This window comes from Rhincodon typus, chromosome 38, assembly GCF_021869965.1.
Source record: "Rhincodon typus isolate 14 chromosome 38, sRhiTyp1.1, whole genome shotgun sequence".
In the NCBI taxonomy this organism is placed as follows: domain Eukaryota; kingdom Metazoa; phylum Chordata; class Chondrichthyes; order Orectolobiformes; family Rhincodontidae; genus Rhincodon; species Rhincodon typus.
In genome coordinates, this window is record NC_063369.1 from 2,219,422 (window position 1) to 2,245,485 (window position 26,064).

Consider the following 26,064-nt stretch of genomic DNA (forward strand, 5'->3'; position numbering starts at 1 on the left):
AAATGATTAAGCCTTGTGTTCTTACATCTACTAGCATGCGGCACTGGGAGGAATCCTGAGATTGATGCTTTGGAAGTCCTGCTTTTTAATTTCCTTCTCAGCTCCATGAAATCTGTCTTAAAGACCCCATCCCTCTTCCTAACAATGTCATGGGTACTAACGTGAACCAGGATTTTTGGCTGCCCACCACCCCCATGTGAAAAGGATGTCCTGCAGCCGCGCTGTGACATCCCTGACCTGGGCACCAGAAAGATAACACATCATCCAGGGGTCACATTTATGACACAAAGCTGCTCTAGTTGATCCACAGACCATGCAGTGCCCTGTCACTCTTGCTCTTCCATTCTCCCTTCCCCCTCCCCCCCTCCAACAGCTGAGGTACCAGTGGGACCATGGATTTGGTTCTGGCTGAACTCCCATGAGGAGCCATTACCCTCACCAGTTTCCCAAATGGTTCACCAATTACCAACTGCGACAGACTCACGGGATTCCTGGTTTTGGGTATATTTCTGCTTCTGTTTTAAATCCTGTCTTTTGTATACTAACATCACATTAAAGAATGGTGACTTTGTACACTTTTCACTGTGCTCAAGTACACAGGACAATAAAATCTAAATCTAAAATTCGTTTCACTATACCCAAAACTCAAATATTGGACCACTGTGAATGTACAAATATGACATCAGGACACAAGAGGACATTTACCAAAGGAGTTCTACTACAATTAATGTCATTATCAGGAAATTGACTCCTGCAGCGGCCTTTAATTTTACAGTAACACGTCAAACATGGGATTTGAGCGGTTTGACGGCTATCATGCTGCTCCATCTAGTGGCTCAACCAACAACTGTCCAACTTCAAAACAACCAAGTGAAACCTCAATGCAATTCTGGTACATATTTGTTGCTTGACCATATTATCAAATCAGAAAGGCAGCTTACTGCCAATATGATCCTGTAATTATATACAGGAATTGCCCCATGAATATCCACATTTAAATCAGAAGCCTAGTTGACTGGCATTTTCAAGTTTGTGGATGACACAAAAATAGACGAGAAGGAAAGTTGTGAGAATGGCATGGAGAAGAATATTGACACAGAGAGAAATTGACAGATAAAGCAAGTGGGCAAAAAACTTGGCAGATGGAAAATATGAGGTTCCTGCACTTTGGCATGAAGAATAGAAGAACTGAATATAATTCAAATGGAGAGAGACTGCAGAAAGCTGCAGCGCAAAGGGATTTGGGATCCTTGTGCATGAACGAGAAAAAACTAGTGTCCAAGTTGTTTTGATTTATTCTTGGAATGTGGGTGTCACTGGCTGGGCCAGCATTTATTACCCGTCCCTAGTTGCCCTTGAGAAGATGGTAGTGAGCTGCGTTCTTGAACTGCTGCAGTCCATGTGCTGTCAGTAGACCCACAACGTCATTACGGAGGGAATTCCAGGATTTTGACTCAGCGACACTGAAGGAACGGCGATATATTTCCAAGTCAGGATGGTGAGTGGCTTAGAGGGGAACTTGCAGGGGGTGGTGTTCCCATATATCTGCTGCCGTTATCCTTCTAGATGGAAGCGGTTGTGGGTTTGGAAGGTGCTGTCTGAGGATCTTTGGTGAACTTCTGCAGTACATCTTGTAGATAGTACACACTGCTGCTACTGAGCATCGGTGGTGATGGAGTGGATGCTTGTGGGTGTAGTACCAATCAAGCGGGCTGCTTTGTCCTGGATGGTGTCAAGTTCCTTGAGTGTTATTGAAGCTGCACCCATCCAGGCAAGTGGGGAGTATTCACCAGGTAATAGGGAAGGCAAATTAACTGTTGGCTTTTATTTCAACTGAAATTCAGTATAAAAATAGGGAAGTCTTAGTAAAACCATACAAAGCACTCGTCAGACTACAGCTGGAATTCTGCAAACAGTTTTGATTTCCTTATCTCAGGAAAGACATCAGCATTGGAAGCAGTCTGGAAAGGTTCACAAGGTTGATTCCAAATATAGTGAGATTTTCTTACAAGGAGAAATTGGGCTTGTACGCATTGGAGTTTATAAAAAATGAGGTGATCTTATTAAAACATATAAAATTCTTCAGGGTCTTGCCAGAGTGGATGTGGATTGTTTCCCCTTGTGCGAAACACTAGGACCAGAGTGACATAATCTGAGAGTAAGAGGTCACCCATGTGAAACAAAGCTAGGAGGAATTTCACAAGAGCCAGAATCTCGTTAATAGCTAAATGGTCTACTTCTGTTCCTATGTCTTATGGTTTTATATATTTCCAAATCAACCTTGTCAGAAATGTTATTACACACTCTGCAGTTGATGTGCTTGGACCTGGGCCTCCTGGCTCAGAGGTAGAGACATTACTGTTTTATGGTCTGCACCTCAAACAGCAGCCATGCTGACGAGACAATGAAGGTGGGAAAGTGCAGTGAAAAGGTGAGAGGATTTGTTTTGGGAGTTTTGCCAAAACAGCCCTAGAGATCTATGGTACAAACCAACTGACTGAGAAAGAGAACCCACAATAAAGAATGGGCTTAATCTTTTAAAAAAATAGTAGAGAAACTTGAGCTTCAGGCAGTGAATCATTATTCAGAAATGCTGCTGGAGGCACATCTTGCAAAAAGGTTTGACCAAAGACATAGTCTGTTCCACATGGTCAAGCCTGAAATTAAAGCAAATAGCAAATCATTTGTTAGGTGTAGACAAATTTTCAGAAAGAAAATGTGAATTTTCTAGGGCAACTCAGTAAGACTGGGAGATGGTCAGCAGTAGCTATAAACAAGAGAACATTTGAACAGATGTGTCGTTGCATATATGTTTTGTGACAGCTATGAGACAGAGCAGACAAAATACAAGGTTCTTGAGATTGGGTGTACATCTTGAAAATGATGAGCATCATTGGTTTGGGCACAGTAAGGATAATACATTTATTAGAGGAAACAAATAAATGGTCAGGTAGCCTTGTTGATATTTTAAATAAACAGCAATTCATCAATGGAGTAAGCACAAGGAAAACAGAACAGGAAGTGAGGAGAGTTTCCACTGCAGCATGAAATTACAGGAATTATTCAATGGAAAGGAGGCGATTGCAACGAAGACTGGTGTATGTGTGCCTTTCCTCCTGGGGAACTCACCTTAAGGACTCTGCAACTCTGCCCAGGAGTCAGTCTGCAATGGGTTTGCAAGCTGCACACACAGATGGTTTATTGTTTTATCATCTGCTGCGTATCATTGATTACTTTAAATCTCCAAACCCACAGTATTATTCAAATCCTGAAGAGTGATTGATTATTAGTCCCATCTTATTAAGATGACAAAAACAGCAACATGACATTCAGGAGGGTTAGACACAGCAGGGAATGGAAAAGAGTGGGTGAAAGATGAAGTGACAATCAGATAATCAGATGTGGGAGCTGATGATAATCCATTAAGGTGGGGCGGTAGAGATAGAAATGTGGTCAAATGTTTAGAGACAGCAAGGCTTGGAAAAGGAAGTAGGGAAGGAATGCAATCCATGTGTGGTTAGTTTCCGGAAAATAAGTGAAATAATGTCCACAAAACTAGCTGACACAGGCCTTGTGCTAATACAACAAAGCACTTTGCAGTTTGTTGAAACAACCAATTAAACCCCAAGTAATGAGTAATATTCAACCAGGAGCCAATGCAGAAGGGGGTCATCAAATTGGAAATGATCAGGGCAATGGAGTTGTCAAAGTTGACTTAGGAACTAGAGCAGCTTGGAAAGAAGGGTCACTACAGGAATTATGATTCTTTTATTCTTCTGTTGGTCCATGACAACATGCGATTATTCTTAAATCATTGCAAGCTGTTCATCCTGCTCACTCAGAGACACAGAAATCTTGGATGTTACCTGCAGAGTGAATGTACATTTCATAGCAACAGCTAAAAGGCTTGAAGATTGTGTAATTGAACAACAGCAAGGATACCAACGTCAGGTTAATTTGATCAGATGCCCATCAAACATAAGTGGAAAATAAAAGCTGATGGTGTAAAGGGGTACCATATTGGCATGGATAAAAGGCTGCCTGGCTAACAGGAAGCAGATAGTAGACATAAATGGGTATTTTTTAAATTAGCAAAATGTACCAGTGGTGTGCCACAGGTGTTGGAGCAGGAACCTCAGCAACATGTTAAATGACTGGGATGAAGGGAGGTCAATACAAATTGGCAGACACAAAGAAAAGTAGAAAACAAAGTTGTGAAGAGGACATGAAAAGGCAAGGAGGCGGCAAATAGATTTCAATGTCAAAAACTGTGAAACTCAACTGGTAAAAAGGTCAACAAATCATAAATATCTAAATGGTAGGAGATTGACAGAGCTCGGACGTTCACCCTACTGCATGAATTGTAGAAGGCCCATCTCCAGGACCAAGAAAATAATTAGGAAAGCTAATGCAACGTTTTGACTTATTGCAAGAGGAATTGAATATGTAAACAGAGAGGTTATGCTGCACTTACACAGGGCGCTGAGGAGATTGCATCTGCAGTATTATCTGTTATTGGTCACCTTCCTTATCAAAGAACATAACTTCACTGCAGGCAGCTCAGAAGTTTCTGAGATTAAACCTGCTTAATGCACGTTTATTTTTGAGGAAAGCTTGACAGACTTTACTGGAGTTTAAAGTTTAAGGGCTGTAATGCCTGAAGCATACTAGATGAGGGGTTTTGGAGTGTTTCTTCTTGTGCGAGAATCTAGAACCAGAGATCACTTAAAAATCAAGGTTTGCCCATTTAAGACAGATTAGGCAGCTACTCCCCCACCACTCTCACCCTTGAAAGTCTTTTTCAAACCCTATTCCTAAACCAAAAAAAAACTGAAGGAGTCCTTGAAGAATTTTATGGCATAAGTCAACAGATTCTCATTAAGTACGGATGGGCAAAAAATGCAAACTTGAAGTTACAATTAGATCAGCCACCAGTTTATTGAATGGCCTACTCCGACTGAAGTGTGTTTCTAAGCAACAGCAATAAAGACGAGTAAAAGATTTTGAGAAGAGTTGTGGATGAGGTTGTAGACTTGCTCACTGAGCCGGTGTGTTTGATTGCAGGTGTTTTGTCCCCCTGCCAGGCCACATCGTCAGTACACTTCCGGTGAAGCATTGGTGTTCTGTCTCGCTTGTTATTTATGTAACTCGCTTTGCTGGAGTGATTGGCATTACTTCCGGTTTTGTTATTCAGTGGTCTGTATATCTGATCCAGTTCAAATGTGTTTGTTGATGGAGTTCCAGTTCGAATGCCAGACCTCCACGACAGACCACAACAAGACACAACACGGCCAGACACACTAGTCACCCTACCGTATATCAGAGATGACCACAAGACTTCTCAGACCCTTAGGTATCAAGGTAGCCCACAAATCAGCAACCACCCTGCGACAGCTACTGACGAACAGAAAGGATCCCATACCCACAGTCTATAAAACTAACATAAACATACAAAATATCATGCAAGGACTGTGAGAAACATTACATAGGCCAAAGTGCAAGAAAACTGACAATAAGGATACATGAACACCAACTAGCCACCAAGAGACACAACCACTTCTCAGTGGTCTCAATACGCACAAAGGAAGACACAAATTCGACTGGGACAACACATCCATAATAGCACAAGCCAAACAGAGACATGCCAGGGAATTCCTGGAGGCCTGGCATTTCAACTGGAACTCTATCAACAAACAAATTGAACTGGGCTTGAAATATAAACCACTGAAAAACAGAACAGGAAGTGATGCCAACCACCCCAGCAAACTGAGGCTTACAAATAACAAGTGCGACAGAACACCAACGCTTCACTGGGGACACACTGACGATGTTACTTAGAAGGGTGACGAAACGTCTGCAATCAAACACAGGCCAAATAGACCTAATAAAAGTCGCTGCTGCTTCCATTTTGAGGTCTTCAAAACTGCAGCATTACCAATACAGTAGAATGATATCAAAGATGACAAAAATCACTACACCAGATTTAAATGTGTTCACAAAGCAATCTGATATCCATGACACCAAGACAGCTTTTTACTGCATATTTTATTTGCATATGTGGCGGCCAACAACAAGAAACGAATGTTACAACTACTACGTCGCTCACAAGCAGCAACCAGTCCAGACCAAATAGGTCATACTATCAGGCAGTATCTGCAACATTGGCCCCAACAGAACAAGTGTCTCCAAGCTGTAATCTGCGCACACAGGATTCATTAAAATTTGAGACAAATGGAAGAAGTCAAACTCAAAATGTAGAGAACACTATTGTGGTTTCAGCTCAGAATTCAAAAGAACTGAATATAAAAGCGTATGTTGAAATTGATGCAAATCCCTCACCCAAAACCAAAACATGAAAAACTCAGCAGTCTGCATACACCTCCCCTCACCCCAAGGAATGGGCTCAGATTGGAGGAGCAAAACACTTGGATCTAGAGTCACACAAAACGAATACTCAAATATGAAGTTACTGCCAGTCAAGATTTAAAAAGACACATGAAATATCAGCAATAATTTTGGTTAGGGTCTCTACTTTTTATTTTTATATTCTTGTTCCAATTTTACAAAGATATGAACTAAGTCAGTCCTACAGATGTGTCTCACCCCATCGTTTTGTAGAATTTTCAACAAACCATGTTGCAGATTCTCTCTTCCCAAGTATTGTGTAGGGTCCAGTTCCAGAGGCAGTGGTTGCTCACTCACTCTCAACAGTCCCTCTCCCATGAAACCAGTGCACGGGCCTCAACTGAGACCAAGACCATCAGGAAGCTGCTCAACAGGACATCACTGCAGTGTCCCAGTTGGGTAACTTGGCACCTTCCCAGCTGTATGGCTCAGCACCATAGAGAATGATGCACATTAACTCAAGGAAGCAATGGGGGAAGTAGTAAGCTCTCAGTCTGACAATGGAGAAGGTGTCACTTGCACAGATGCCAGCTGATCCAGTTGCTGCACAGGAGTAAAGCAGCCTGCATGCTCTCAAAACCCGTGTGTGTTTTCATACAAAAAGCAGTTGATTCGTAAAGGACTTTAATCTTCCATTCAATAGATTGGTATATTGAACTTACATGGACCCCTATGGGTCAGTGAACAGGATGCAGTCTGTAACTCAACACAGCACTTAAAACTAGCAGATATAGAAACAAAATACAAGTTTATTTTTCTTCACTGCTTTCCTTTTTAACTTCTTCATACACAGGATCCTCATCTTCCTTGCTCTTCTCTCCTTCCTCCTCTGCAGCCTTGGCATTTGGAATCCAGAGCCCAGAGTCAATGCAGCGTTGCATATGGTACTTCGCTTCCTGAAAATAGAGTTCCTTTAGTTTCTGGTATATTTGAACTCGCCCTTCATTAAAAAGTAATGACAAACAGTACTCGAAGATCTGAACCCTTCACCAGGACTTATAAAGGAAAATTACATTGTGGGCAGCATCTGCAGTTCTTTTGGCTTTTACTACATTGAGGGGTGCTGGACAGTCAGTAATTCTTACAAATCCCACTCCCCAATTCACAACTCCTACATGGAATCTTGTATCTTTTAACTGCTGCATTTAACTCTCCTCTTGCCTCTGATCGTAAAGATACAAATACTTTGCCTCCAGGGCTCGAGTGCTGCTTTAAAACAACAGTCAACATAACCGAGCTGAGATCACAAATTCAACAAGGGCAAGGGTTGAATTCATGCCCAACTTGTACAACCCAGTGAGACCCTTCATAGGTTGTTTTCCCCCTTCCAAGTCACCCCTCTCACAGGCAGACATTCCTAGCTGTTAGTATTAGCCGTGATATTCGACTACTGGGAGATGTCAACAAGTGGCACTAACATGACATCAAAACTCTCACATCCAAGAACAGGTGCTGTGAAAAATGGTAGTGAAAGCAGGTCTCAAAGGAAAAGATAGCACAGGCACAGAACTGATGATTCCAGTTTAACCAGCAAGCAAACTCATACACAAATTGCAGGAAATACTCACTGTTGGGTCCATTTTACTAATTACATCTTGCAAAAGTTGAATATCTTTTGAATCAAAGCAATTCTTCATCTCCTGCAAAAACAGAATATCAACAAAATTAGAAGCAATCTTATACAAATTTTAGAAGCAGAAAAACAGAGGCAGAATCTCACCTATAACCAAGTGTTAATCATTTAGTGATTGGGGAGTAATTTGGTAAACCGTTCAATCATGGCTAATCCGGAGGATCATGATGTACAGCAGTTCAGTTACCCTGAATTGTCAAAAGCCGATTTCAAACATTTTAAATATAAACAGAAAATGTGGAAATCTGTGGAGTTCAAGTTAATGTTAAAAGTTTGAGGCTCTTCGGTTAAAAGATCATTATGTGAATTTCTAAGTCATTTATGGAATATGGATGTCACTGGTTAGGCCAACATTTATTGCCCATCCCTAATTGCCCAGTGCAAGCCACACTGCAGTCAGTGTGGAGTCATATGTAGGCAAGACCAGGTAAGGATGTCATTTGTTCTCAAATGTCCTTTTGGGAAGGAAAAGTGGGTTTTTGCAAAATCGGTCACTTGAAGCCCTGTAATTTGGAGAAGGGAAGGAGAAACTTGTCTGGCATGAGACATTCACTCTGTATTAAAAATCTCTTAATTGCCAGAGTGCTTAGAAAAGATAAAGCCAGACACTGCTTCTGCTGAGATTTTCTTATCGCCTGGAAGATTTACTAAGTACCCCCTCTTATTGGTGACCAACTTCACAGTGCTCACTTTAGCAATTGAACATGATGGATTTGGAAAGGTAGATCTACTTAAAGCAACAGATTCATACGGTATACCTTACATAGATATCAGGTTGGGATGGGGAGGAGAACAGTCAGGTGGTGGGGGTGGGAGGGTCAACACCTTAAGGAGCAAAGAAGGAAACAAAAGGAGAAAGAAGGAACTATCTAATGCATCTTTGGCACAACTCCGCAGTTCACTCTTCAAGGTGGAGGCAACATGAGAAAATCATCTACTCACATCAGGAAGGCTTTCGTACACCTCCACAGGATCAAGCCCACCAGGTCCCAACCGCTTCTGTCGTTCCTCCTCTTCATATTCCTTCATCGCCTTCTCTATCCTTGCCTGAGCACGACCTTTAACCCTCTCCTTGAATGCTCCGAGCTCATCATTAAATGCCTCAACGTATTGTTTATCTGCTGTCTGGAAAATGGAATTGAAAAACAAGTCAACGTGGCAAGCTCAAACAACAATTTTCAAATGCAGCCCAAGAGCCCCCTCTCAGTGCACCCAGTCATGCTGCGTCAGGGCTCCATAGAATCCCAAAGCAGCATTCTTCATCTCAGCTGATCGAAAAAAAGGTCAGCACAACAGTGCGGCCAAGGAATATTAGTTGCTGCATCAATGGGATTGGAATATCATGGAGGAAATGGGGGAGATAAAGTATAGTTAGTGTCACAACACTAGCAAGCTTGAACCCTAGGCCAATATTCTAAATATATAGATTTGAATCCCATCATGGTCAGTGGTGAAATTAGAAGCAATAGAGAACAAAGAGCTGGCCTAAAAACAGCCATCTAACCACTGTGGGGTAGTACAGTTTGGAGCTGGAGGAACACAGCAGGCCAGGCAGCAGAGAAGCAGGGAAGCTGACGTTTTGGGTCAGGACCCTTCTTCAGAAGTGGGGAAGGAGAAGGGAGCTCAGAAATAAATAGAGAGGAGGGGTGGGGCTGGAGAAGGTAGGTGGGATGGTGATAGGTGAGTGCAGGTAGGGAGTAGTTGGGATTGGTGAGTGAGGTGGATGGGGCAGATAGGTGGGATAGCAGATGGACAGGTTGTGTCAGGTCAACGAGGCAGGGTTGGTTATGGGATAAGGCCGGGGGTGGGGAGATTTTAAAACTGGTGAAATCCACATTTAGGCCATTGGGCTGTAGGCTCCCAAATCGGAATATGAGGTGCTGCTCCTCCAGTTTGTGGGTGGCAGTATTGTGGCACTGGAGGCGGCCCAGCATGGACATATCACTCAGGGGGCGGGGAAAGAGTTAAAATGGTTCATAATTGGAAGGTATCGTCATCTGTCATGTACAGAGCACAGATGCTATACAAAATGGTCTCTGAGCCTCTGCTTGGTCTCACCAACGTAGAGGAGGCCACATTGGGAGCAGCGGATGCAGGAGACCACTGACAGATGTGCAGGTGAACCCGTCTAATGTGGAAGGTTTGTTTTGTGCCTTAAATGGAGGTTGGGGGCCGGGTGTAGGGGCAGGTGTAGCACTTCCTGCAGTTGCAGGGAAGGATGCCAGGTGAGGGGTTGGTGGGGAGTGTGGAGCGGATGAGGGAGTCACAGACAGCGGTTCCTACGAAAGGCAGATAGGGGTGGGGAGGGAAATATTTCTTTGGTTGTGAGGTTGGACTGTAGGTGGTGGAAAATGCTACATTGGATGAGGAGGTTGGTGGGGTGATATGAGGACAAGGGGGATTCTGTCTGTTTTTGTTGGGGTGGGGGGGGGGGGGCGGAAAGGAGGTGGGGGTGGGGGCGCGGGAAACACGAGATGCGTTTGAGGGCATTTTCAATCACGGAAGGGGGTGGGCAGGGAGGAGAAGAGTTACGGTCTTTGAAATAGGAGGACAACATCTGGGATGTGTGGGAGTGGAATGTCCCATCTTGGGGACAGATGTGGTAGAGGCGGAGGAATTGGGAGTAGGGGATCGCATTCTTGCAGGAAGGTGGGTGAGAAGTGATGTTCCAGGTAGCTGTGGGAGTTGGTGGGCTTGAAACAGATGTCAGTTTCAAGGTGGTCACCAGAGACAGAGGTCCAGGAAGGAGAGGGAGCTATTGGAGATAGTCCAGGTGAATTTGAGGTTGGTGTGAAAGGTGTTAGTCAAGTTGATGAACTGCTCAAGTTCCTTGTGGGAGCACAAGGCAGCGCTGATACAGTCAGTCATTGACGTAGCAGAGGAAGAGGTGGGCGATAGTGCCAGTGTAGCAGCAAAACAAGGACGGTTCCACGTATACTACAAAGAGGCAGGCATAGCTTGGACCCATGGCCACCCCGTTAGTCTGTACAAAGTGGGAGGGGTTAAAGGAGTAGTTGTTAAGGGTAAGGATGAGCTCTGTTAAGCAGATGAGGGTTGGGGCCGGGGGGAGACAAACTGGGATTGTCTTAAAACTCAGCTGTTTCTCTAATGTCCTCCAGAGAGGGAAATCCACCATCCTTACTTGATCTGACCTACAGAAATGTGGTTGACTATTAACTGCCATGGGCAATGAAGGATGGGAAATAAGTCTTAATGTTACAGCTGGGCCATTCAGTTCTGAGAACTGCTCAGATGCCAGACTGAATAGAACGGAACTCCCCACACCTCCTGAGAAGGTCTACATTGGATCTCAAGTGTTCAAGATTGAGATCAATGGATTTCTATTAGACCTTTTATAGGACATGCATTAAGCCGAACACAGTTCACATGAATCAGTACGATCTTAGTTAACAGGCAGAACAGACAAAGGAATTATATTACTTCTTCCTGTTCTGATCTGAATAAGCAGGACTGCTGACTTGTTTCCCCTCGTTTATATAATCGCGTTCCTGACTGCTGCCCTAAATGAAAACCATTGAATGAAATGAAATGACATTCGCGAAGCTGGTTCTGATTGAAGTGAATACTGGAACAAGTGGAGATTTGTTCAGGACAAATAATAAAAGATGGTGGATGTGATGTGAAAGTTAGGAAGATAGAGTTACCCAGAAGTAATTTTGTGAAGGTGAAGGAGGTGAATATAAAGAAAACCCAAGCTTCTAACAAGGACAAAAAAACTAGCAAATTTCTCCATTCCTGTCTACCTCAAATCTGGGCAGCAAGCAAAAACCTGTAGAAGAAAACAGAGGCTTTTGAGACATGGATACTCCAAGTATGCTCATAATTACAGACATAGACTATAAGACAACAGTTGTGGTGAAAATTGCAAAAGCAGAAAGGATTATTTTTAAAAAGTGACATCCAGAAAAAAATACATCAGAACTTAAGACATTTAACTAGAGCTGGAAACGCTCATCTCTGGAAGCCAAAATTTAAGGCAACAGAAAGAGGGGTCAACTAAAACGTAGTTAGATTATGGACTTTAGAGAGGAGCTACAAGAGTTGAGAGAGGATGGTTCAAGACAGACAAGTAACATTACCATGGCAACAGATCACCAGCTACTAACAAGTATAAACAGGACAGGAAGGGATTCCGCTTGAGAACTTTTCCAATCTGCAAGTCTAATTCCATCATCGAAATCCATGCAAGTTATTTAGGAGTTGTAATTTCTTAAGTGATAATTTCAAGACTAGGGGACATACTTTTAAGGTAAGAGGAGAAAGATTTACAAGACTTGAGGGGCAATTTTTTTTTGAAGAAGTGATTCTTGTGTGGAATTAATTTCCTGACAAAGTGGTGGATGCAGGTCATTGCAACGTTTCAGATATCTAAATAAGTGCATGAATATGAAATGTTTGTAAGGATATGGGCCAAGAGTAGGCAGGTGAGGCTAGTTTCGTTTGGGATTATGGTCAGCATGGACTAGTTGGTTCAAAGCATTCATTTCCGCATTGTACGACTCAATGACTATGATGCTAGAATGTTAAATGTCTCAGGGTCAAAATGGCTGAGGGTGGCTGGAGTCCACGTCAGCTGTCATTGCATTCCCATTTTCTCACTTTATTCCCATAAATTTCCTTGAGAGCTCAACTTTTACCACATGACTGTCATGTTCACAATGTGTACTCCATACTAAAACATTTTGGCCCTTTCAAACAAGCCACTAAATGTCTCTTGACACCAGGTTGTAATCCAACAGGTTTATTTAAAATCACAAGCTTTTGGAGCACTGCTCCTTCATCAGGTGACCTTCATCAGGTGTCCAAAAGCTTGTGATTTTAGATAAACCTGTTGGATTACAACCTGGTGTCATTAAACTTCTGGTTTGGTCCACCCCAGTCCAGCACCGGCATTCCCACATCATGACTGAATGTGCTGTAATAGCATGGATAGAAATTAAATGTAAATCTATCACTATATTAAAGCAGGGAGCAAGTTTAACTGCAAAGGACTTTACCAATTTAAAATTCATGGCCAACACAAAAGAAATAAACCCAATAAAGACAAAGAAAACCTGCAAAGTCAATTACTTAATCCAAGGGAGCACTAAAATTAATATCTGATAAACATCATAAACACCTAAGGGCACAAAATCGGATAGGAATTCGTAGCTCACTCAGATCAACCTATTATGCATGTGGGATAAATGCCAACTGTTTCAAATTAAAGAGATTTCCAGCTATTTACGTACCTTGATTTTAGCGAAGAACTGTCGGAAACAAGCTCTGGGATCCACCTTAAGGCTCTTGGCTAGTTCCAGGATAAACTGCATCACTATTGTCTGGTGGGCTACCTGCTCCATCAGGGCATGCTTCTGCAAGTAGAACCCATAAAGATAATTTTAACACGACACAAATAAATCCTCCTGCCGAATCTAATGCAACCTCATCCCTCTTTGGCTGCTCTGCAACAAACCCCCGACCAGAAATGTCCATTTCTACATATGTTGGAAACTCATTTCATTAGCAGTCTCAACTAATATGCATTGATTTAAAGGAGATTGGGCTAATGTTCAAAGGGCTGCACCAATTGTTTGCAATGAGCAAGTACTCAAAGGAACAGAGTCTATAACATGTAACACCATATGCAGTGTGGAATAACAATGTCAGAAGATAAAATGATCAAGCTACACACCCAGACTGGCTGAAAAAGGCATTTTACATCATGTTATGTCTGTCCTCAGTGGGTGCTTCAAAATTATACAACTGTAAATCATCAACACCAAGGAATTACCACAAAGTATACCTGCAACACATTAACAGATCAGTATTAACTTCCTGGGCCAAATTATTGATAAAGACAGCAGAACTGATTCTCCTGCTCGGATAATAAACCCAAGCCCATTCGATATGTAAAAATCGGACTGATTCAGAACCAAAAAGGAGCTTTAGACATGAATTGCTGAAGTACCAAATGAGTACTTTGCATCCGACTCTTTGTGAAAGAGGCCAAAGTGGAGACAATGAATGGTAAAAACTAAAAGGCATTAGAAAGGATGAACGCACACCAAGTTGACGAATAGCCATTATGGAGCTGAAACAGGAAGGAAAGTGAATACTTGGGGTGGTCTCACTAACAATTCTAATGACAGGCAGTACCCAGTTGCAAATGAAATCTGTTCAAGTCCAGTCGCAAGCCAATTTGTACGCAAATTGGAACACAACATAAAATATCCAAGTACTTTAAAATTACATCCCTATATGGGATCCCATTCTAAAGTCTGACATTCGTAAATCAGGGACCCCCTGGATTCTGGAACCATTTTCACAAGTTGGGGAGTCAAAGTGACATTTATTTCTCTATTTTTTTTTTTTTTTTTAAAAGAACGAGCCACGAACCCAAAATAAATTTCCTCCATGGGCCAGCCAAAGAAGTGGAAGAGAAGTGATAAGGACCAAACAAAATAGATCCAAGAGTGCTGAGGGAAACTATAGAGACATTGACCATAATATTAAAAAGTCTCAAGTACAAAGGTGATGCCAGAGGACCGGAGGCCTGCCAATAATACACCCTTGTTGAAACCAAGTATACAAGGATAAACCCAGCAACTACAAATCAGACAGTTTAACCTCCATAATGAGAGCTTCTAAAAAAATAAAATCCACTGCAAGATTTAATTGTGACTTGGACCAATGGGGCTTAATTAAGAAAGCCAGCACACATGTTACAGGCAAATTGCATTTCACAAATCCAAGATTTTCCAATCAGGTGAAAAAAGTTTAAGAGGATAATGTTGATGTTGTCCATGTGGATTTCCCAAAGCCATTTGAAAAAGATTTTTTTAAAAAGTACTTTTATGAAATGTGAGATTGCAGGCTTGGACAGCATTTACTGACCATTCCCAATTGTTCAACCAAGTTGTAATGGACTACCATCTTCGAAGTGCTGTCACCTGTGGTGGGTAGGTACACCCACAATGCTGTCAGGAATGGAGTTCCAGGATTTTGATCCAGCAACAGTAAAGGAACAACAATGTATTTCCAAGACAGGATGGTGACTGGCTTAGATGGAAACTTGCAGGTTATAGTGTTCCCATGTATTTGTTACCCTCATCCTTCTGAGTGAGGAAGGGAGCCTTGAGTTGTTGCAGTGCATTTTTTAAAGAGTGTACACACTGCTGCCACTGTGCATCAGTGGTGGGAGTCAATGTTTAAGGTGGTGGATAGGCTGCCAACCAAACTGGCAGCTTTGTCCATGATGATGTCAAACATTTCCAATGTTATCGGAGCTGCATCCATCCAACCAAGTAGTGAAGACCATGTAATGGCCTTGTCAAGACAATGAAACAAAAGGATAGTTGTAACATGGAGTTATGAAGGTGGCTGAGTGGCGGAAGCTGCTAAGTAGTGGTAACCAGTTGGCTTTCAGAACAGAAGAGTTTTTGACATGCTTTCTCAGGAGTTGGTTTTAGACTTTCTGCCTTAATGACCAAGACATAGCTGTACAGGGAATAATTTTAATAACTGCAACAGATAGAACACTTAGAAAGATTGTGAACTGCAAGGAGGATGATGATAGAGTTAAACAGGGCACAGAGAAGCTGATGGAATGGGCAAATATGTGGCAGGGGGAAGTGTAACGTAGGGGAAGTGTGGTAGTATGAACGAGGAGAGTTAATTTAAAAAGGGGTGGAGGAACACAGGTTCAGGGATATATGTACAGAAACTGTTGAAGGTGGCAGGGCAAGCTGAGAAATAAGCACAGGATGCTCGAGTTGATAAATAGAAGCAGAGGATACATAAACGAGGTTTTCATAAACCCTGACTTAACACTGTTTCAATCTCAAATGGTGGATTGTGCGCAATTCAGCGCACCACACTATGGAAGGATGTGATGGCCTTACAGATCGGTGCAGAAGACAAAAATGGCTTGGAGCACAAACTGGTGAAACCTGAGCCACTCTCTTTGGAAAAGGAAGAGTTGATAGAATATTTGATAGAGGTGCTCAAAATAGAACAGTCCAGACAGAAAATGGAAATTGGAAAACTGCACCCATAGAACAATTTGAAAGGATTGAGAACAAAAGCAGATTTAAGTTGACAGACTGAAGACAAATCTGCAGTATTTTAAAAGCACTATAATGTGGAATGCAAAGTCTGTGTATGTAGTGGAGTCACGACTAATTGTGGCTTTTGAAAGGAAATTGACAGGTATGGGAACAGACAGAGCAATCAGATACACCAATGTGCTTTTACTGATGCCAAATAACCTTGTTCTCTGATTCTAATTTTAATGTCAGTAGGAGCTTGGCTAATCTGAAATCTAGATTTCTTCATTGATTCAGTTCTCTGAAGCTTGAGCACTTGAACTTCCAAAGCAATGCAAACCAGTTGCTCTTTGCTTCATTTGGACAATGTGTATTTGCCTGGCAAGATCTGCATTTATTGTCCAACCCTAATCACTTATAGTGGTGGCAGTCAGCTGCCTCCTTGAGAATGGCTATTTCAGAGGGCACTTGAAATCAACAGCAAATTTGGTGACCTCGAGTCACATATAGGCCATATCAGGTAACGGCAGATTTAGTTTCTGGAGGGCATTCACGAACCAGATGTGTCTATCATCTGGTAGTCAGATGCTTGCCATTACTAACATTAGTTAAATAAATTCAGAATAAAAACTAACTAAATTTAAATTCCCAACTGCCAAAGTGACCTTCCTTCGCTTGGCACTTAACTAATGAATGAAGAAGTCAAAACAGCGTAACTCAACATACCTCTTCAACTTCTAAATCAATGCACCAGATGACAAGGTAGTTCGCAGTCTCTTCACACACAAGATGGGGATTATCAGATAGGTATTTCTGGCTGTCATCCCAGCGACTTAACATGCCTGTGAACAGACAAACAAGTAGTTAATTTATTTTCACCTCCTTGGATCCTGGCCAACATTCAGTTCCGCAAGTCCCTGCAACACCTTAGCTAACTTGTCACAATTCACATAAGCAGCTGCCGTGAGCCATCGCCGTTAAGCTGATCTGGTCTTCATCTGAACTTCCACAAACATGCACAAACGGTCTGACAAAGAATCACAATTTAGTACCACCACCCAGACTTAATGGTTTTGTTATCTTACTGTCTCTGTGCATGCATTAACTTAATGAGAAGTTTGTGGCATTTGAATATGCAATGCAAAGAACAGAAAAGCCAAAATGAATTTGGAATCTGTGGAAAGGCAATGAGTAATGAATAAACAAGAGTGGAAAATGCATGAGCTGACTTTCATATTGGAAACATCAATAGCGCAGAATAGCAATCACGCTGATCATTGATAAAAGTAAGATGTTTAGCTGACTGCGTTGAATTCACTAAATGGTGCCATGTACCAAACCCAGAACAGAACACTGCTATACAAAGAGAGATAGAACAAATGAGGAAAGAAATTTGCAAAAAACAAATACATTCTGAACAGCATAAACAATCCACTAGTTGCTGGATATATCTTATTCAGGACAGATTCAATAACAACCTGTCTTGACTCCATTAGAGAATAGGTATCCAACAAGACACAAAGCTGGAACTGAATTTATGAATCTGATTTCCCATCGCATGCACAGAATGTTTGTTATATCACATGGACTACAGTACACCAGCCAGCTTCTGGAAACCCAACTCGGTTATTATACTGGCCACTCTATTTCCACTTACCAAAGTGCTTGATCTGTTTCTCATATTTTTCAACAAATGTTTTGTGTTTTTTTTCTTTATCTTCCTCTGTTTCAACTTTGCTCGATTCTGGAGTTATATTAATAACACTCTGAAGCATAGAAACAAGACAAAAATCAGTGTTCACACCATGTCCAACTTTTGTCTGTCAATCTGAGTTAGCAAACCAACATTAGAAAGACTTTGCCTATAACAGTAGTACATTGAGGATCAGCAGACAGCTATATTCACAACAAAAAAACAAAAACGAGGTGGCTCGGTCTGCCCTCGATCCCACAGTCTTAATCAAAAAAGGACACCAGGGGAGTTCTCCCTCCTTTCCTGTCCAAATATTTACTCCTCAACCATCACAAACGCACATTGATGTTTTTCAGAACTTGATTCAAAATAGTTGTGTTTGCAACATCACAACAGTGGTTTCTTCTCCCAGTAACCAATTCACAATGAGTGCTGACATACATTAACAAATGTTTTATGAAGTAACAAAACAGAACATACAGGGTAGGAATTAAGTACCATCACTGGAAAAGTACAATTAAACCAACTAAAGGGGCCTAAGGCAGATATGTCCCCTGGCCCTGATGGTTTGCATTCCAGGATCTAAAAAGATGTTGCGACAGAGATTGGTCATAATGTTCCAAAAATCATTGGACCCTAGATAAGTATCAGAGGTTTGAAAAACTGCTTTGTGACACCTCTATTCAAAAAGGGAGGGAGGCACAAAGCAGGTAACTAAGATGATTGGCTTCATTGTTGGAAAACTACTGGAATCAATTATTGCACAGAACATTCGGAAAATCATAATCTAATCAAGCAAAGTCAGCGTAGCTTCATGAAAGGGAAGCTGTTTCTGACTAATGTATGAGAGCTTTTTTTGAGGAACTCTCAATCCAAGTTGACAGAGGGGAAGCATTAGACATGCTCTATTTGGACTTTCAGAAGGCATTAAACAAGGTATATATCAAAAGATGAAGTCTTAAGACAAAAGTGTTGGAGGTAGTATACTGCTTGAATAGATGGCTGATGATCAGGAAACAGTGTGTAGGAAAGGGGTTCTTTTTCAGGGTAACAACCTGTAACCAGTGGGGTTCAATAGGGACCACAACTGCTGACAATATATTAAAGACCTGGAAGAAGGAAGCAAATGTACTGTAGCCAAATATGCAGAGGTCAAAAATTTGTGGAAAGACAAGCTACGAGATGAATACCAACAGTTTAAAAGAGAGATATTGATTGGTTAAGTACAAAGCCAAAAAGTTATCCTCACGGAATATAATGGGGGAAAATATGAAGTTATTCATCATGAAAGGGACAACCAAAGAAAAAATATTGCTTGAGAAGAAAAACTGCAGAAAGCTACAACACAAAGGGACTTGAGGGGTACTTGTGCATGAAACACAAAGCCAGCACACAGGCGCAGCTGGTAAATCAGGAAGAAAAAAGGAACGCTGGCCCTTATTTCAAGGGGGTTGGAGTATAAGAATACGGAGGCTTTACATGCAATTGGCTTCTGTTGCACAATCATAGTGCCTTAACTCTCAGCAGAAAGACCAGGTTCAAGACTGATCTACTCTAGGGATGAAATCTCTGAGCAGGTTGATTAGACAATTAATCTGACTGCAACTTTACAAGTTGAGACCACATTTGAGATAGTGAGTAGTTTTAATCCCCTTATTTAAGGAAAGGTACCATTTCATTGGAGGTTGACTTGAATGATGTCCACTTTGGAGTGATTGTCTTGTGAGCAAAGGTTAAGCAGGTTGGGACTCTACTCATTTCAGTTAAGAAGAATGAGAGGTGATCTTATGTAAACATAGAAGATAGGAATAGGTCATTCAATCCCTCCAGCCTGCTCAGCCATTCACGGTGATTGCTGTGTTGAACAATGAGCTCAATGTTCTAATTCTACCCTCCCACCAATCTCACTGAAACATATCAGATCCTTAATGGGCTTGACAGGGTAAACACTGAAGATGTTGTGTCTTACGGGGAGGTTGAGGACCATCTAAGAATAAATGGGCACCAATTTAAGAATAAAAGTGAGGAATTGAGGTTTGAGACACTTCAGAATTCTCTGCCAGAAAGAGCTGTAGGGGCAGAGTCCTCGTGCATATTAGATACATTCTTGATCAGTTTGGAATTCAAAGGATACAGGAAAAGGACAGGAAAGTGAACAGATCAGCCATGATCCTGTTAAATGGTGGAGGTGGCTTGAGAGGCCAAACAGCCTACTCCTATTTCTTATAGTTTTAGATTTCAACACAGCAACTAACCTTGCTGAATCCCTCTTTACTCAGCGTATCTACATTCCAAGGCATTGCCTTTTCTTTCTTCATCAGCGAAATCCCTTTTTTATCCCATTCCTTCTCTTCCTTTTTCAGCTGTTTGAGCTCAGCTTGTAACTTTTCAATCTCTTTCTTTGCATCATCTGTTTCCAGCAGCTGCAAATCTTTCAGCTTCTTCTGGCACTCATTGAGCTTACGCTTACAATCCCCACATGCCTTCTCATACTCCTCTCTTTCTCTCTGTGCTTCCTCCATCCGCTCGATACGAGCCTGCAACAAACAAGTACTGCTTCTTTAAGTAATTTTAAGAGAAATTTCAAAACCAAAATCATCAGCAAAAAGATATTATGCAGTTTTGTGACATATAAAGTATGTGGATATTTATGAAAATATAGTATCATTGTGATGATTAATTACTTGAACTCATGGCACAGCTGCGCGTGATACAATATGGAATCGCTGCTACAAACACAGCCTGAAATCATGGACAGAGACATTACACTGTCATATTCTTGGGTCATTTAGTCATTAAAAGGGTATTTATGTGTCTCAGGCTCCGCCAACATCCGAAAGTCCAGAAATGCTGTTTTTCTTTTGTAAATGAGTAACATGACAGGGAACAAGCAGATACTTGGGTTCCACCGAAAACAGAAGTTAAGGGTCCAATCATTATTCCAGAATGCATCAACACATTCTCAACTCAGTACAGTCTCGGAGCAATGATGGGTTTCCTGAGATGTGCACATTAAAATCAGGCAAGATAGCCCGGCTGTTCAGGTGAATATTCATACTCCCACACCAGAACTGGAACAGAAGGCAAGAACGGTCAACCTACATGCCAGAGAAGTTCAACCTCCATGTAATTCAATGGTTATTATGGGAAACCTGCTCTGAGCAAATTAAATGCTAAGTTGGCCTGCACAAAAACACTCGCACATCTCTATTCATCTATTACAGAAGTAATATACACAGAAACAACCAGGCTCTTTACACAGTTTGTACAGAGCTCCAAATATTCCATACAGAATACAGCACCATACAGAACGCATTTGGAAGAGAAAACACAAAATGTGTTCCATAGGGTGGGTGGACACAGAAGTTCACACCTCAACAACAATTTCACTAAAATCAGAGTCGCAGCTTCAGTTTATCTGCTATGTGTTCGGCACAAATGATTAAGAGTATTATGCTACAATAACAAACAGTTCAACTTAAAACAGTTTTCCTGCTTCAAGCCGAGCTGAGACAACCCCTTCAGGGCTCAAATTCACTCATCGTTCTGTAGCCAAGCGTATAGTGAAAGTCATGTTACTCAAGAGCATTGGGAAGACAGCAGCAAGAGGCTTCCTCGCCTTATAAACAATTCTGTAACTACAATATGCAAATACATATAGGATAAACGTAACAGCAGAGAAGCTGACAGTTTGGAGGAACTATGCAATAATTCTGACAAGCTCTCAACTGCACAGACATCCTCTTGACTGCACAGATACCATCTTCATCTCTGTACAGATTGTTTTTCAATTTTAAAGTCAAGGAATCATCTCTCAAAGTTTTGAAATGGCCTAAGGCTTTGAATTCAGTCTAGTGCTGGGATGCAGGCATGAACTTATTCCGAGATTATCTATCCGGTTGATACAACACATAACAGCAAAGCCTTCACTGCTCAATGATATGGATAAATTAACAGCTGGAGACCAAATAATCCCAAATAATTATCTGAATGGTTCAGCATGACATTGCATGATTGACAAATCCACTGAGCTAACTAACTATATAAAACAAAACTCCTATGTAGGACTCAAGTGCTTCTCTGTATCATGGGATTTTCTCTCTGAAAAAGTCATCACGCCTGAACAAATATCAAACCTAAACAAGTTGATAAAAATAAATACATGGACACTTCAACCCTAGCTTACAAAATGACATTTCCACAGAAAATGTTACTTTCTTAAAGTATGAACTGTTGTCAAAAACTGGCTGTTTTTCCACTGTCAAAGAACTTATGAATTCTGAGTAGGACTAGGCAATTCAGCCCCTTCAGCCTGCTCTACAAAGAAGTCTTCATGGTCACTTTAACTGAGACTAGTTGTTTTTCAAATACCAAATTTTCTAAATTGATGTGAAGTGCCACCAACTGCCATGATAGGATTTGCACTGATGTCTCCACAGCATTTGCCTAGGCCTCTGAACTATTAGTTTAGTGACATTACAATTATGTCACGATCTCACCTAGGCAAATTATCAGAAAAAAAATCACAGTCACTTATGTTGCTTGCTTTATAATTGTCATACAAGTGCTTGAACACAGTTCAGAGCAAACCGATACAACATCGGAATTAAAAGCAGAGCAGCAGCAGGGAAGAGAAAAGCAAATTCCACAATCCAGAACCCACTGGCTTGTGGGACATCCTGCCCTATGTGCCGAAAACTCTGATTTGATATTCAGTCCATTCACATGAAGAAATGCCGGGGAAATGCCATACTCTAATCAGGAAACAGTTGATGACAACAATTCTTTCCTCCATTGTCCCTTAGACACAATACTGAATTATTCTCATGAATCATAGAGTTGGACATGGCTGTAACAAAGCAGCTTTTCTTTCAGCTATGTTTTCATCAGAATCCTGTCTCTGGCTCTTCTGAAAGTGTTGATGGGATACAACAGTTGTCCATTCAGTCATCAGTTATTATAAAGTATGAAGATTAGAGAAAGTCAGCTCCAGCAGTAAAGGACTTTTTTTGTTCTTAAGGAGTGTCACTGGATGTAATGTTAACTTTGATTTCTCTCCACAGATGCTGACAGACCTGCTGACTTTTCCAGCTATGTGTTTTTGTTTCTGATTTCTAACATCTGCAGTTCTTTCCTTTTTTAAAAAGGAGGATTTTTTGTTTTGTTAGTTTGTGCGATGCAGGTGCTGCTAGTCAGTTACATGTCTGTGGGTCTGGAGTCACACAGTGGTGTTTCTCTTCTAAAAGGACGAGTTAGAGAGGTTTTTACAACAATTGACAGTGTAATGGTTACTATTAGTTTAACTTTCTAATTCCAAAGTTCAAAACTTCACCATCTACCATGCCCCCAGAATATTACCTTAGGGTTCTAGATTATTAGTTCAGTGACATGGCCACCTTGCCAATGAATATTGCTGTACAATGGTCAAAATCCCAGATTCAAGACTCTCCAGCCTCCTCTCCCCAAAGGTTGAGAGGATTGGCACCCGTTTTGTCAGGAAACTAGCCTTTTCATTAGTGGGCCAACAAGGAGCAGACTTCCTTTCTGAAGTCTGTGATTCGATTGTTCAACATGGTCCTTGTAGTCTATCAAGGTCATTGTTTTTCAGCTTCATCACATCAGATCAGTTCCTCAGTTCTGGCGTGACATGAACGTGTTCAACAACCTTAACATATCTGAAGCTTTTGTTCAACCAGCTATTCGCTCAGACTCACCAGACTGAAAAAACCCAAGCATCCCCAACTGGAACAAATGTACACAAGACTAGACATCAAGAAAACAAACCATTCCCACATACTTATCTATAGCTTCACTTTGAAGCAGACTGAGGGACTTCTGCTCAAGATACATCGTGGAGGAAAGAATACAAAAGTACAAAATAAAGTATGCTGCTAACAAAGTTACAATATTGTACTAGCAACCCAAAACCACAATTCTCATCATTCTAAAAAACTGTGACACCAGAAAATTAACTATTAAAATGGTCCCAATTGATGTTAAAAGGCAGACAGAGTAAGAAATAGTCATGCTGACCAATACAATTCGAGTGTTATATTTCAGGGTTCAGAACTATCTTCCACAAGCAATGCTAGAAGGTGGTAACTTTTTCATGGGAATAGAGAATGACAATAAATAAAGAATTCCTTACAGCACAAGATATTGAAACAGAACTAGGCCATTCAGCCCATTGTGTCTGCTCCACCACTCAGTCCTGGCTGATAATGACTCAACACCATTGTCTTGCCTTCTCCCCGATCCCCTCACTAAGACAGGTAGATTCTTGATCAAAGAGAATGAATGACGAGGTCTCAACAGCTTTCAGCAGCAATGAGTTCCACAGATTCACCACCCTCTGGCTGAAGAAATTCCTCCCAGTCTCAGTTCTAAAGGGTTATCCCTTCATTCTGAGTTTGAGCCTCAGGTCCTCACCTTTGCTACGTGGTAACATCTTATCTATGCCCACTCCATCCAGGCCTCTTAATATTCTCTAAGTTTCAATGAGAATCCCCCTTCATCCTTCTAAAATCCATGTAGTGCAGACTCAGACTCCTCAACCACTGCTCATATGACAAGCCCATCAGCCCTGGGATCACTCCTGTTAGTCACCTCTGGACCCCCCTCCCGAGACAATACATCCTTCCATGGATACAAAGCCCAGAATTGCTCACAATACTCCAGATGTGGTCTTGCCAGAACCTTATACAACCACAGCAGTACATCTGCACCCTGGTATTCCAGTTCATTTGAAATGAAAGCAAATATGTGTCTTCCTAATGCAAAATGAGCCTGCATGTCAACCTTAACAGAATCCTAAACCAGGATGCCCAAGTCCCTTTGTGCTTCAGATTTCCGAAGCCTTTGGCCATTTAGAAAATACTGTGCTAGCAACCCAAAACCACAATTTCAATCATTCTAGGTAGGAAATTGTGACATCAGATGATTAACTATTAAAGTCTTCCAACTGATGTGAAAAAGGCAGAGTAAGTAAGTCACAGTCGATTCTCTATTCTTCCTTCTGTGCTGCATTTCACCAGCTACTTTGGTGCCCACTCATCCAGCCGGTCCAGGCCCTTCTGTAGATTCAGCACCTCCTCAACACTACCTGCCTCCATCGATCTTAATATCATGTGCAAAAGCGTAGACTATGGCCATGTGGTATTATCACTGAACTGTTAATGCAGAGACGCAAGTAATGTCTTGGAGACCCAGGTTTAAATCCTGTCACAGCAGATGGTGGAATTTGAATTCAATAAAAATCTGGAATTAAGAGTCTAATGAAGATCATGAAACTATTATCAAGTGTCAAAAAAAAACCATCTGGTTCAGTGATGTCCTTCTGGGAAAGAAACTGGCATCCTTATCCAGTCTGACCTATATGTGGCTCGAGACCCACAGTCATGTTGTTGACTCTTAACTGCTCTCTGGACAATTAGGGATGGGCAATAAATACTGTCCCACCTCATCCCAAGAATGAATAAACAAAAAAAAAGACCAAATATGCCATCAGTTTCTTCGTTAATGTATGACATGAATAGTTGCGGTCCCAACACTGACCTGTGAGGAAGTCCACTAGTCAGTGGCTGTCATCCTGAAAAAGGCCCCTTTATCCCCACAGTCTACCTGAGAACCAATCCCCTATCCGTGCCCTAACGCCATGAGATCTTACTTAGAGACCTGTGCAACACCCTGTCAAAGGTCTTGTAGAAATCTAAATGGAGCAGGTCGAGGAGAGATTGGAGGGGTCAGGAGTTTCAGGTAATGAGAGGAGTGTGGGGAGGGGAGGTTAGTGTCGCGGGGGGGGGGGGGGGGGGGTCGTGTCCCGGGGGCAGGAAAAGGCTGTTGAGAGGTCAGACAGAGGGGGACGAAGTTTACTGAAGTGGGGGAGAAGGAAGGCCAATCCGGGGGTATTTGAAGGGGTATCAGGTAGCGGGGTTTAAGGAGGTGGTGGGGAGGGGAGAGAAGGAAGCCGGCCCCGGTTTGTGCGGGGGGAGGTGGAATGCGGGTTCCCGGCCCCGGGGTTTACCTGGTGCCGCCAGCGGAACAGGCTGGCCGTGTCGATGTTCGGGTGGGTATCGTCCTCATCATCCGACACCTCGATGTGGTCCCACACGCTATAATCCACCATCGTTTCCCCGCTCTCCTTGTCCCAATCCCAGGCCAAGGCCCAGCTTCTAGAACACTCGCTGGGCCGCCTCTCTCAACGCGTCACTTCCGGACTGACGTCACTTCCGCGGACTGCCACTGTTGAGAGGGCGAAACCAGTCCCTAGGGTCAGACCCCCCCCC

The 26,064-nt window shown here is 42.0% G+C and overlaps 1 protein-coding gene across 2 annotated transcripts; it reads right to left on the reverse strand.

Annotated features, from left to right (window-relative positions):
• Positions 1 to 6,028: 6,028 nt before the first annotated feature.
• On the reverse strand, positions 6,029 to 26,000 carry cdc37 (cell division cycle 37 homolog (S. cerevisiae)). Of its 2 annotated transcripts, none has more exons than XM_020520843.2 (8): positions 25,803 to 26,000; positions 20,035 to 20,316; positions 17,744 to 17,852; positions 16,813 to 16,928; positions 13,291 to 13,413; positions 8,981 to 9,163; positions 7,974 to 8,045; positions 6,029 to 7,301 (listed from the first exon to the last, which is right to left on the reverse strand). In XM_020520843.2, exons 1-8 carry the CDS (start codon positions 25,902 to 25,904, stop codon positions 7,155 to 7,157), a joined length of 1,134 nt encoding a protein of 377 aa, XP_020376432.1. In that variant the 5' UTR covers positions 25,905 to 26,000; the 3' UTR covers positions 6,029 to 7,154. The 2 variants fall into 2 exon arrangements, with proteins under 2 accessions (XP_020376432.1, XP_048473836.1); XM_048617879.1 differs by having other exon boundaries at positions 20,035 to 20,332; positions 25,803 to 25,981.
• Positions 26,001 to 26,064: the final 64 nt, after the last annotated feature.